Below are 12,620 nucleotides of genomic sequence, written 5' to 3' on the forward strand. Positions count from 1 at the left end.
CGGCGGCTCCCCCACAGAAACACCCAAACCGCGGGTGGGATGTGGCTCCGGCCGCCCGTGTGGGTCAGAACTGCCCCTCCATCCGTGTCCCCGCTCTGCTGCGCGGCTGCTGGGGACACAGCAGCTCTGTCCCCGCAAAAGAAAACCCCAAACCGCGGCTGGGATGTGGTTTCAGCTGCCCTCACTCCGTCCCACCTTGTGTGGGGCTCTTGGGGACACGGCAGCTCCCTCTCCACCCAAAAGTCCGCATGGAACAGAGCGTCCTCCCCGTGTGTCCCTCCCTTTCGCAGGGAGGACACCGCATTTCCCCCTGAAAAAAAAAAAAAAAAAAAAAAGAAAGAAAAACAAAACAAGAAAGAAACGGAAACAAAACAAGCACGGGTGTTTTGGTGGGGCGTGACTTCAGCCACCCGCCTGGGACAGTGCTGTCCCCCACGCGTGTGTCCTCCCTTTCACATGGCGCTCTTGGGGACACTGCAGCTTTCCCCGCAAAAAAAACCAACAAACCCAACCAAACAAAAACCGCGTGGGGCAGGGTCGTGTCCCCCCTCCCGGTCCCCGTGTCGGGGGGGCGTTGGGGACACCGCAGCTGCATTCCGCCCGCAATAAAATCACGGGCGGGGTGTGCCCAGCCACCCGCGTGGGCCCCGGGGGACGGAGGGACCCCCCCGGCGAGGCGCGGCTGCAGCATCCGGGCCGGCCCCGCCACATCCTGCCGCCGGAAGGAGCCGCGGCCCCGGGACAACCCCCCCGCCGGTGACGTCATGCGGGGGCCCCCGCCAGGCGTGACGCCAGCCTCGCTCTGTGACGTCACGCGGCGGGCGGGCGGCGCCGCTCCTGCGGGGAGGGGGATCCCCCCCAACCCCCATTTCCCCGGGGGGACCCCCCCGCTCCCCCCGAGCCGCCCCGATACGGGGTGGGGGCTCCGGTGGGCGCCGCCCCCCGCCCCGCCACGTCCCCGGGGGGGGAACAGGGACACGCGGAGGGGACACACGGACACGCGGGGGAGGGGGGGGTCGGCTCTGCCGCAGCGCCGGGGTGACCTTGTGCGGGGGGGCGGCGGGTTCCCCTCCCGGGGCGGGGCTCGGTGCCCCCCGGTGCCCCCCGCGGGGGCGGGGAGGGGCCGCCCCCGCCCCCGCCCAGCGCCGCCCGCAGCCGGGGCCGGGCCGCTCGGTGCGGGGCGGCCATAAATCACGGCGGGCAGAGCCCCCGCCCCGCCGCCGCCCCCGGGACCGGGCAGGGGGGGCCCAGCCCCGCCGCCGCCACCCCCGCCCCCAGCCCCTGCGGATGTGGCGGAGCGGCCCGGCCGCCCCGCACCGGCCCCGGCACCGGCCCCGGGGGGCCCCGCTCCGCCGAGCCCCGCACCCCGCCCCGCTTCCCGCCCGGCGCTGAGCCCCCGCCGCAGGTACGGTCGCGCTCCGGGCACCGCGGAGGGGAGGAGGACGATGAGGAGGATGCTGCCACCGCCGGGGGGAGGGGAGGGGAGTGGGGACCCTCCGGGCAGCCCCTTCCCCGCCACCCTGGGGTGCGGGGGGTCCCTTGGCACCTGCGGCCCCCCCGCCCAGGGAGCGGGTCGGGGGGGGACGTGGCCCCGCCGCACCGCCGAGGGAAATGAGGAGCGGGGGCTTCCCCGCTGCCCGGTGGGTGCCGGGGGGGATGTGGCCGTCGCTCCCCGTCTCCCCGCACCCCGGGCGGGTGTCCTGACCTTGGCCGTGGGGCGGGGGCTGCGGCGGGGACGCGCTGGGTGGCTCTGCCCGGTTGCCGCCACCTCCGGGGACACAGCAGTGTCCCCATGGTGCGAGAGGGGAGAAAGGGTGGCAGTGGGTGGGGGGTGCGGGGCGTCCCCATCCCGGTCTCGCTCCGGCGGTGCCACCGCCCGGCAGCCGCCCGTCACCCCGGTCCCCTTGGCGGGGGCCTCCCGCTCCCCATGGTGAGAGGTGACAGTCCCCACCACGGGGGGTGACAATCCCACGGCCCCGTGGGGCTGAGGCGTGGGGCGGCCAAGCCCAGGCTGTGCCATTGTGGGGTGTTTTGGGGACTAGGACGGTGTGACCCCCTCCCTGAGGTGCCAGCAGCGGGGACCACAAATTGTCCCCGGTGTCCCTGGGCACTGCTGCAGGCGCTCGCTCCCTGCCCAGCATGGAGAAACCCTGCAGCCGGTGGACACCTCCCCTTCCCCATGCCTTTGTCACCCTGCTGTCACCGCCTCCCCCAGCCCGGGTCCCCATGTGCCCCCGTCCCCACGGTGCTGCCGCACCCAGGGCGCCGCTCCGCTGGGTGCCGGGACCACCCCGCTGCTGTCCCCGCCTGCTCCAGCTGTGTCCCCGGGCAGGGCTGGCGGGGGCCCTGGCGCTGTGGGGCTGCTGTCAGCCCTCTGCCAGGATCCCCACGGCTTCCACATGCCCGGGAAGGGGCAGCCACGGCACCGGCCTCAGCTCGGGGACCACAGCCGTGTCCACTCCTGGGGACACCTCTGGCAGCTGCCGCCAGCGCGGCTGGCGCGGGGTGCCGGGTGCTGGAGGGCCACAGTGACAAGATGGAGCTGCCAGCAGGATGTGACCCCCCCTCGCCTCCCCCAGACCCGTCAGGCACCGGTGGGCTCCCGTGAGGAGCGGCCGTGGCAGTGCCAGCACCATCTGCACTGGGACAAACAGCGATGGCCGGGTCCCACGGGCGCCCGCGTCCTGCCAGCAGCCGTGGGGACAATGACCCGCATCCTGCCAACCCACCCACGCCGCCCTGGCACGGGGGGCTCCGCGGAGTGCCCCCCGTGGCGGCGGTGCCAGCCTGCCGCTGCCAATTGCCACGGCGGCGGAGCCCGAGCCCTGCCTGCGGCGCTGGCACCGCTCCCGCTCCCCGAGCCCCGGGGTCACCGTCCCTCGGCCATGGCAGTGCCATCCCCGCCGCCATCCCCGAGCCCACCGCGCCGCGGAGCCGCTGCCCGCGCTCCCTCCGTGCTATTCCTGGCGGGTTTGGGGCTGGAGGGGGACACACGACACCCCGGCACTGCCGGCAGCCCGGAGAGCTGGCACCCCGCCGGCCGCTCCGGGGTCACCCCGGGTCCCCCGGCCGTCCCAGGCAGTGCGGGGGGCCCAGGGGATGGAGATTGGGATGGGGATGGGGGCGCTCCCCCCGCGCCCGGGCTCCATCCCAGCGGCCCCCACCCGCACTGGGAAGCCCCTGGGCCCAGCCCCGCGACGGACTGGTTTGAACTGGTGTGGCGGGGGGGAAGCTGGGCTGGGGCCGGGCTGGCAGCGCCTGGCGCGGGCAGGAGAGGCCATGGGGGGAGAGCGGGCAGGGGCAGGCAGGAGCGGGCAGGGGCCTCGCGCGGGGGCCGCAGGTGCTGGGGCGTCCGGCCAAGCCACCGCGGGGCTTGTCCCCGTCCCCATCCCCGCGGGGCCCCCGCGGCGCCCCGTTTCCCGAGGCCGCGTGGTTTGGCAGCCTCCTGCTCGCCCGCCCGCGGCCGCGCTGGGAGCCCTGGCGTCAGCGGCTGGAGGCCCCTTTCCCACCCGTCCCGCCCGGGGATGGCTGCGGTCCCCACCCAGCGCCGCCCGCACCGGGACCCCCCAACCTCCCAGCCCCGAGGACGTGAGGACACGAGCGTCGTGGTGGGACCAGCAGTGGCGCCTTGCCTGGCCCCGTGTGGGGGGGATGCCAGCCCCTGTCCCACTCCCTGGGCTGCGGTCCTGCTGTGCCACCCCAGCTGTGGGTCCTGCCCCTGTGTCTGTCTGTCCCCGAGCTGTGCCAGCAGGCTGTGGGGCACAGGGGGGTGCTGGAGCCCGACAAGCGTGGTGGGGCTCAGCTGGGGACAGCCCATGGGCACAGCCCGCAGTGGGGCGCAGGGTGAGCCCCCCCAGAGGGGAAGGGCCCCACTGCGGGCAGGCCGGGAGAGCTCAGCGAGAGTCCCTGTCCCGGGAGAGAGACGCTGAGATGGGGCAGCCTCCGGAGCGGCGGGAGGAGGTGGATGCTCGGGCGAGGACCCCCCCGCTGAAGGGGAGGGCCCCGCCTATGGGGCTGACCCCCGGCCGCGGGAGGCGCAGGGGGATGCGATGCTGTGGGGCGGCTCCTCCCGCGCCGGGAGCCGGGGACAGGAGCCCCCCCTGGGGCCTCCCCTCGGCCAGCTCGGGGGTGCAGCGGGGGGTCCCCGCCCCGCCGCCCGGGCCCCATGCCCCCCGCGGCTCCTCCGCATTCCTCAGCGTCTGAGCCGGGCTGGACCCCCGCCAGCGCGGGGGCCCCTCCGGCGGGGCAGGGCGGGGGCCGGGCCCCCCGGGGCGGGGTGGGGATGATGGAGGGGCCCCCCCGCTGCCACGTGTGCTGGGTGCGCCGTGCCCCCCGACACGGCCCCTCGGCCGCCCCCAGCCTGCCCCGGCCGATGCGGGTGGCCGCGGGGGCACAGCCGGGGGGCGGCACCGGGCGCTCACCGCTGCACCGAGCTGCCCGTTCTCAGCTGCCCGCCAGATGTGCGGCGGCCGAGCCGCGAGGGTGGCATTGTGCTGTGTGCCGTTCCACGCCGTTCCGTGCCGTTCCGTGGCACGCCGTGCGGCCGCAGCCCCTGCTCGGCCCCGGCAGCGGCGGCGTTGGCCGGCGGGGAAGGGGCCCCGGCGGGGGAGGAAGCTCTGCCGCCTCCGGGGCTGGGGCCAGCGGGCTCGGCCGCCCGGGTCACCGCCGGGCTGGTGGCCGCCACCGCCCTCCTCTGCCGCTGGGAAAGGCCTCGCTGGGGCAGGCCCGCGGGGACTGACGGACGGACGGACGGACGGATGGATGGATGGATGAACGGATGGAGGGGGGTGGAATGGGGACACCACGGCTGTAGCTCCGCGGGTGCCCAGGGGATTTGGCAATCCCCGGCAAGGTTTGGTCGCGGGCCAAGGGGCTGTGCCGGCGACACGGAGAGGACACACTGGGGACACCGCAGGGCCGGGATGGGGGGGACGCGGTGCCATGCCCTGCCCTTTGCCCACTGCGGGAGGGGGCCGCGGCAGGGCGGCCGGAAGGGACGGCGCGGTCTCCGTGCCAGCACCGTGTCCTGCGGCCCGGAGCAGAGCGGGCATTGCCATGGGGCCGCGCTGGGGCGATGCTCCGGATGGCACCGGTGACCCCCGGGTGTCCCCCGCAGAGCCCACCCCGGCACCATGCATTCCCTGGAGGAGCCCCTGGACCTCAAGCTGAGCATCTCCAAGCTGCGAGCTGCCCGCGAGAAGCGGGGCCCGTCCGGCCCCCGAGCCCGCGCTGCCCAGCGCCCCGACACCCCGCCGGCCGGGGAGGGCCGAGGGGGCGCCCGGGGGGTCCGCAGGGCCTTGCCAGCCTCGCCGTCGCCCGCACTCCTGGGACACTCCAGGCTGGGGGAGCCGCGGGACGGGCGCTTCCCGGTGCCCGTGGTGGATCTCAGCCTCTCGCCCCGCTCCGGGGGGGACTCTCCGGCGGGCAGCGCCTCGCTGTCCCCTGAGCGCCAGGGCAGCGGGGACCTGCCCGGCCCCCTCACCCCACACGTAAGTACGGCCGTGCCCCCCCGCTCCCTCGAGGTGTCCCCAGCTGTGGGGACGGTGCCCGGACAGTGCTCCCGACCTCGGCAGCGTGCCCGGGGCTGCCGCTGTACACACAGCCCGGGGCAATGTCCTGCCTGCCCCCCCGGCCCCAAAGGTATCCCCGGGGAGGCCCCTGGGAGGTCTCTTTGGGGTGTCTCTGTGGCGTTTTGGGGGGATGGCAGATCTAGGGGGGTTTCTGGGGAGTGTGGGGGGATCTCTGGGGGGGGTCTCTGCGGGGTTCTGGAGTTCCTGGGGGGAATCTCTTGAAGGGCTCGGGGGAGCCTCTCTGGGGATCTCCATCCAGCTTGGCCCTGTCCCCCACTGCTCCTCCATCCGGACTCTGCTCCAGGATTTCCAGTCCTTGCGCTACATCGATGGCCTCCCCAGCTCCTTCCAGTTCTTCCTGCCGCTGGGGGCCGGGGGGGCCCTGCACCTGCCCCCCGCCGCCTTCCTGCCCCCCAGCAAGGAGAAACGGCTCCCCCCCGAGCTGCCCCTGCCCAAGCAGCTCGTCTGCCGCTGGTCCAAGGTCAGCAGGGAGGGCTGGGGCTGTGGGAGCTATGGTGGGGGTGTGTGGGAGCTTTGAGGGGGTGCAGGTGGTGATCATGGGCTGGGAAACCACATGGGCATTGCAAGGATGGGGGGCACACAGGGGGATGTTGGGGCTGGGGTGAGGACATGGGGCTGGAAGGCCATGGCAGAGCTCTTTGGGGCTGTGGGTGAGTTTTAGGGCTGGAAAGGTGGTGCTGGGGAGGTGGGTGCTGGGCAGAGATGCTGGGGGGTGATGCAGGGCTGGGGGTCATGCAAAGGGCCTTTTCCATTTCCCCAAATGCTGCTGCTGCTGCGCACAGGTGGGAGCTGGGATGGGGTGGGGGCAGGTGCTGGCTGTGATGGGGGGATTGGCCCCCCTGGTGCCCACCCTGCTGGGCTCCCTCACCCCCAGCCTCCTGCCCACAGTGCAACCAGTTCTTCGACCTCCTGCAAGACCTGGTGGACCACGTCAACGACTTCCACGTGAAACCCGAGAAGGACGCGGGGTACTGCTGCCACTGGGAGGGCTGTGCCCGCCATGGCAGGGGCTTCAATGCCAGGTGGGCGGGGGGAGCTCCGGGGGGCTGCTGTGGGGAGGAGGAGCCCAGCTCTGGGGATGTGCAGGGGAAGTTTCCGTTTCCATCTGTCCCTCCCTCTCAGGCAGGGTGTGAGGTCCTGGGGGCGCTGGGTGACTGTGCTGGCCTGGATGTCCCTGTTCTCCCACCCCACAGCCAAGGCACAGGGACAGGGACTGGTCCTGGAAGGCAGGGCTGACTCCCTCCCTAACATTCCCTCCCTGACGCTTCTGTGGCACATGGTGATAGGACAAGGATGAACAGTTTTAAACTAAAGAGAAATTTAGATGGAATATTGGGAGGAAATTGTTCCCTGTGAGGGTGGGCAGGCCCTGGCACAGGGTGCCCAGAGCAGCTGTGGCTGCCCCTGGATCCCTGGCAGTGCCCAAGGCCAGGCTGGACAGGGCCTGGGACAGTGGAAAGTGTCCCTGCCCATGGCAGGGGGTGTTTGAATTATACAAGATTTAAAGTCTCCCCAACCCAGCCCATTCCATGACTCTGTGATTGCCCCGATCCCGGCAGGTACAAGATGCTGATCCACATCCGGACGCACACCAACGAGAAGCCACATCGCTGCCCCACCTGCAACAAGAGCTTCTCCCGCCTGGAGAACCTGAAAATCCACAACCGCTCGCACACAGGTCAGCACAGCAGCCCCCTCATTGCACTGCTGGGGCTCGGGGGGACATGGGGACACGGGGACACGGCAGGGCTGGTGCCCCCGGCAGACCCGGTGCTGCTGTCCCGCAGGTGAGAAGCCCTACATCTGCCCCTACGAAGGCTGCAACAAGCGTTACTCCAACTCCAGCGACCGCTTCAAGCACACCCGCACGCACTACGTGGAGAAGCCCTACTCGTGCAAGATGCCGGGCTGCCACAAGCGCTACACCGACCCCAGCTCCCTCCGCAAGCACATCAAAGCCCACGGGCATTTTGTGTCCCCCGAGCACCCGGAGATGCTCAAGGTCCACCCGCCTCCCAAAACGCCCCTGGGCTCGGCGGAGGTGCCCTACGTTAACGGGGCGCAGCTCGTCATCCCCAACCCCGCCGCCCTGTTCGCCCCGCCGGGGCTGCCGGCGCTGCCCATCCCGCTGGCACCGGCGCCGCTCGATCTCAGCGCCCTGGGCTGCGGGGCTGCGGCCGCGCTGCCCGCCCTGCCCGGCCCCGTCCTGCCCCTCAACGGCGGCCCCCTGAACTTGGCCAAGAGCCCGCTGCTGCCCTCGCCCTTCGCGGCGGGGCTGGGGCTGCCCGTCATGTCGCTGCTGGCCGGCGGGGCCAAGGCCGAGGGGGAGAAGGGCGGCGGGGCTGAGGGGCGGCCGCCCAAGGCGGGCAAGGAGCTGGAGAGCCGCAAGGAGAGGGGCGAAAGGACGGAGCCGGGGCGGCCGCGGGTGCCCCCCGAGAGCCTGGCGCTGCTGCCGGGGGCCGTGCTCGACCTCTCGGCCGGTGTCAGCTCGGGGGGCAGCCCCGAGGCGCTGCCCCCGGGCTGGGTGCTCATCCCCCCCGGCTCCCTGCTGCTCAAACCCGCCGCCGTCAACTGAGGGGCCCGACGATGCCCGGGGTCAGCCGCCGGCCCCGTGGGCAGATCCCGCTCCCGTCTGGGGACGGGGGGCACGGCCCCCTCCTCCCCCTGCAGCCCCGGCGGGGCCTCGCTCGTGCTTTTACCCGTCACGAAAGAAGAACGGACTCTTCTGAGAAAAGCAATAATCCCTCGGCGGCCGGAGCCGGCTGCGACCCCGTGCTGGGGACAGGTGGGGCACAGGGGGGTCCCCCTGCCCCCTCTCCTTTCCGCCCGGCCCTGGGCAGCCGGACACGCCGCTATTTATTTCTCGACCAGCCCCCTGCTCCGACAGGGTCCCGCTTGGGCTCTCCTGCTTCCGCTGACTCGGCGTCTCCCTGCCCGAGCCCTCGGTGCTGCTGTGGGGGGCCGCAGCCCGCGGGCTCTGCCGCACGGACAGCGGGGTGACAGCTCCGCAGCCCCGAGCCGTGCCCGGCCGTGCCATCCCAGCCCCGGCAGCCCGTGCCGGGCCCAGCTGGCTGGGCACCCGCCGGCCCGGCGCCCGCCCGCCCCTTCCCCGCTCCGTCCCCGCCGCCTCCCCGGCCCTCCCGTGACAAGGCACACGGCCGGTGTGCCGCTCGTCGGGCACTGCCCCCTCTAGCTACGTTCATACCTAACCACGCACCGCGAGCGCATGCGGGCAGCGCGGGCACGGCCGGCAGCGGCTGCCGGGCACCGCTCCCGGGGCTGCGGCGGGCATGGATGGATGCACGGATGGATGGATGGATGGATGCTCCCCGGCCGTGGGGCAGCGTGCCCAGCTCAGCGCGGGCGCAGCTCGGAGCCCCCCCGGGTCACACACACCCGTCCCGCTCGCTCGGGAGCCATGGGGGCTCCGCAGTCCCGCCCCGGGCCGGGGTGCCCCGCAGGGAGCCGGTCTCCCTGCCCTCACCGCCCGGCGCTGCCCCAGCCCAGCATGGCTGCGGGCCCTCGACCAGGCCGCCCCGGCCGGTGAAACGTCTCCTCGCTCCTCATCGGTTTGTTGTTGCACATTCCAGGACATCAGTATTTTAACGGTCTCGAAGTGCCTTTCTATCGTAGTTTCTGGGTTGTTTTTATTTTCCTCCTGTTGGGCTCCATCGCTGTTAGCGTAGCGTGTAAGGACTGCACAAGTACGAGATAAGCTAACGACTGTAACACTATATTCGTCCAGGGGAGAGGAAGTTTATTAAGAAAACAATAAAGTGAAGTTGAAGTAAGTTCCTGTTTCAGTCCGTGGTGCCAATGACAAGGACGGAGGGGTGCGGGGGGGACGGGTGTGACCTTGGGGGCACAGCTGGCCCTGCCTGACCCCCAGCCGTGTCCCCACGCTCCTGCTCAGGCAGTTTTGGCACCAGTGGAACCCTGCCAGCACTCGTGGGGTGAGCTGCAGGTGGGGACAGCCACAGGTGTCCCCTCACAGCCCCTCACCCCGAGCCAGCAGCCATCCATCCACGCTGGAAGGAGGTAACGGCGCAGCACTGCCAGGCTATGGAGCCAGAGGTGCACTCCATCCAAGAGCATCCAACCTCCCCACCAAAAATAGCCCCTGCAGCCTCCCCCCATTTGAGCCCTGGCAGCCTCAATGCCCTGGGGACACCCCTTCTTCCCCAGCTGCCTCCTCCTCCTCCCCTGGGCAAGCACAGCCCCTACAGGGGCCGATCCCTGCAGGGCAGCGCTGGGCAGGCAGGGCCCGCTCCCCTCCCGGGTGTGCAGCAGCCAGGCCAGGTGCTGGAGGACACGGTGTTTATTGGCTACCTATAAGTTAAGGGTGAGGGGCACGGGGGGCAGGGGTGGCAGCAGTCACGTCTCGGCTTTCCGCCCCTTCTCCTTGTCACCCTTGGCCTGGATGCGCAGCTCCTCGTCCAGCCGCTCCTTGGCTCGCACCACCTGTGGGACAGGGACACCCGGGGTGGGGGACACCAGGGATGGGGGACAGCCAGGGATAGGGGGATACACAGGGATGGGGGGCACTCAGGGATGGGGGGGACAGCCAGGGACATGGGGACAGCCAGGGGTGGGGGGACATCCAGGGATGGGGGGGACATCCAGGGATAGGGGCACACCAGGGATAGGGGAGACACCCAGGGATAGGGAGCCCCCTGCCCTCCCTGCCTCATTCATGGGTATATCCAGGATGTCCCAAGCCCAGGCAGGGTTAGGAAGGTGCAGCCCCTCCCGGCGCTCACCTTGGACTGCAGGTAGAAGGAGCCTCCCACTGATTTGTCGTTCACCTTGAACAGGTGGTCGTAGTTCTGCCGAGAGAAGCTCTGGGTCAGAGGCACCTCCAGCCTTGCCATTCCCACTCCCAGACCCCGGCACCTCCCACTCCCCAAAGCATTGCTGAAGAGTGATCCTGGGGACACGGCTGGCTCTGCCTGACACCCCCATGTTCCCAGCAGGGCACCTCCACTGCTCCCACACCCCTTCCCTGAGCAGCCCTGCTGGGCAGATGCAGAGGCCAAGCCTGGAGGGCTGCTCCAGCTGGGGCAGGGAATCCTCAAAATCCTCAAGCTGGGATTAACTGAGCCCAAGGCAGCACAGGGGAGCAGCTCCCACCCCCGTGCACAGCAGCACCCCCGGAGAGGCCAGGCCCTGCCAGCACCAAGGAAGATCCTACCTTCTGGATCTCCTCAGGGTTCAGGCTGGAGACGTTGAGGATCTGCTGGGCTTCCTGGAGGCTGATGCCGATGATCCTGGAGGCAGCAGCAGACTGGGGCCTCTCGGCACGGCCCCGCGCATCGGCCGCGGCCTGGCTCGCTGGGGACACCGGCCTCAGTCCCCTGTCACCCCCCTGCCACCCCTCTGCCCTCAGGCAGCAAACCTGGGCACTTCCAGGTGCCCAGAGCCCCCTCTGTCCCCCCCCAGCCACCCCGGGGCCAGCTGGATGCCATCCCAATGCCAGGGAGGTGCAGGGAGCACGCAGGGCAGGATCACACCCCAGGGATTGTCCCACTCTGCCCTTTGGGATCTCTGCGAGCCTGGCAGCAGTGCCAGGGCCAGGGTGGCCCCTGTGACAGTGGCAGTGTCCGCTGCAGGGCAGCGTGGGCACACGGAGCTCACGGGGCACCATCCCAGCTCGTACCTGCGAACTCCTGGCGCAGCGCCCGCATGAAGGCCCGTCCCACCACCTGGGCCCCCACCAGGATGATCTGTGCCAGGTACTTGGCCTGCGGGGACAGCCTGCTGTCACAGCCACCGCGGCTCCTTGGCCCTGTCACCTCTCCCCATGCCCTCGGGGTCTGCTCTGACCCCATCTGATTTCTGACATGGCCGTACCTGGCCCCGTCCCCTCTCCTCTGTCCCTGTCCCCCACTCAGGCCCTGTGATACCTTCCCCAGGCCCCCTCCCCTCTCCCCTGTCTCTGTGCCTTGTCCCCATGCCTTGTCCCCTCTCCGTTGGTCCTGTCACCCCCTCCCTGTCCCTGCTCTCCTCTCCTCCGTCCCTGTCCCCCCTCCCCACGACTTCTTCCCCCCTCCCTGCTCCTGTGACCCCTTCCCCTGTCCCTGTCCCCTCTCCACTGGCCCTGGCCCTCCCGGAACCAGCTGTTTCCCACACTCGCGGTCCCGCTGCCCCTGCCCGGGCCCTGTCCAGCCCCAGCTCTGCCCCCCGGTCCCGCTGTGCCCCCGCCGCGTCCCCCGTCCCCTCTCACCATGTCCCCGCCGCCGCTTCCGCCCCGCCGGTCACGTGCCCGGGGCTGAGGGTCACGGCGGACACCGAGACGGCGGCGGCGCGGCCGGAGCGTCCGCTCTGCAGCCACAGCGCCCTCTGGCGGTGTCCCCGCGCCGGAGGCCCCGGGTGGGGCGCGACTTCCCTCGCCCCGCTCCCCGTGTGCCCCATCCCCGCTCCCTGTGACCTCCCCATCCCCGGTACCTGTGTCCTCCTGGTCCCCATGTCCCCCCGGTCCCCGTGTGCCCCCATCCCCAGTCCCTGTGTTATCCCGGTGCCGGTGTCCCCCCTAGGCCCTGTGTTCCCCCGGTCCCCGTGTTCCCCCCCGGTCCGTGGCTCTCCCTCGGTCCCTGTGTTATCCCCGATTTCCCTGTCCTCCGGTGGCGGTCCCTGTGTCCTTGTGTACCCCCCGCCCCGGTCCTCACGTCCCGCTCGGTTGTCGTATCCCCCCAGAGCCGGTCCCTGTGTCACCCCGATCCCCCCGGAGCCGGTCTCTGTGTCGCCCCCGGTCCACATGCCCCCTCGTTCCCTGTGTCTCCCCCATTCCCGGTCCCCCCCGGTGTTCCAGGATCACGGCAGGACACGGTGCTGGTGCAGCGGCTTTAATAGCGGGTCCTGCCCGCGGCGGGCCCTGCGCCTCCTCCATCTCTTCTTTCTCCTCCTCCTCCTCCTCCTCCTGGTGGTGGCCCCGCCGGGTGCGGGGTCCCGGCTGCTCTGTCCCGGGTCCGGCCTAGTCCTGCGGGAGGCCGGGGATGAGGGCGCGGCGGGGCCGGGCGGACCCAGCCAGGT

The 12,620-nt window shown here is 71.4% G+C and overlaps 2 protein-coding genes across 4 annotated transcripts in view; one reads left to right on the plus strand and one right to left on the minus strand.

Moving 5' to 3' along the window:
- Positions 1-382: 382 nt before the first annotated feature.
- On the plus strand, positions 383-9,382 carry GLIS2 (GLIS family zinc finger 2). Its single transcript, XM_074552969.1, has 6 exons — positions 383-1,405; positions 5,117-5,489; positions 5,875-6,051; positions 6,480-6,613; positions 7,151-7,269; positions 7,379-9,382. Exons 2-6 carry the CDS (start codon positions 5,133-5,135, stop codon positions 8,164-8,166), a joined length of 1,575 nt encoding a protein of 524 aa, XP_074409070.1. The 5' UTR covers positions 383-1,405; positions 5,117-5,132; the 3' UTR covers positions 8,167-9,382.
- Positions 9,328-12,620, minus strand: part of LOC102060842 (mitochondrial import inner membrane translocase subunit TIM16) — a 37,688-nt gene continuing 34,395 nt past the window's right edge. Inside the window, exons 1-5 of one of the 3 annotated variants that reach the window (XM_074552961.1) lie at positions 11,815-12,101; positions 11,248-11,332; positions 10,783-10,922; positions 10,352-10,417; positions 9,328-10,052 (exon numbers count right to left, since the gene is read on the minus strand). In XM_074552961.1, the coding sequence (XP_074409062.1) occupies positions 9,966-10,052; positions 10,352-10,417; positions 10,783-10,922; positions 11,248-11,332; positions 11,815-11,817 (381 nt within the window). In that variant the 5' untranslated portion in view covers positions 11,818-12,101 and the 3' untranslated portion in view covers positions 9,328-9,965. Of the gene's footprint in view, positions 10,053-10,351; positions 10,418-10,782; positions 10,923-11,247; positions 11,333-11,814; positions 12,102-12,417; positions 12,568-12,620 lie in introns of those variants that run through there. The other 2 variants (XM_074552962.1, XM_074552960.1) reach the window with 2 other exon arrangements.

The sequence above is a fragment of the Zonotrichia albicollis genome, chromosome 16 (genome assembly GCF_047830755.1).
Source record: "Zonotrichia albicollis isolate bZonAlb1 chromosome 16, bZonAlb1.hap1, whole genome shotgun sequence".
NCBI lineage: Eukaryota > Metazoa > Chordata > Aves > Passeriformes > Passerellidae > Zonotrichia > Zonotrichia albicollis.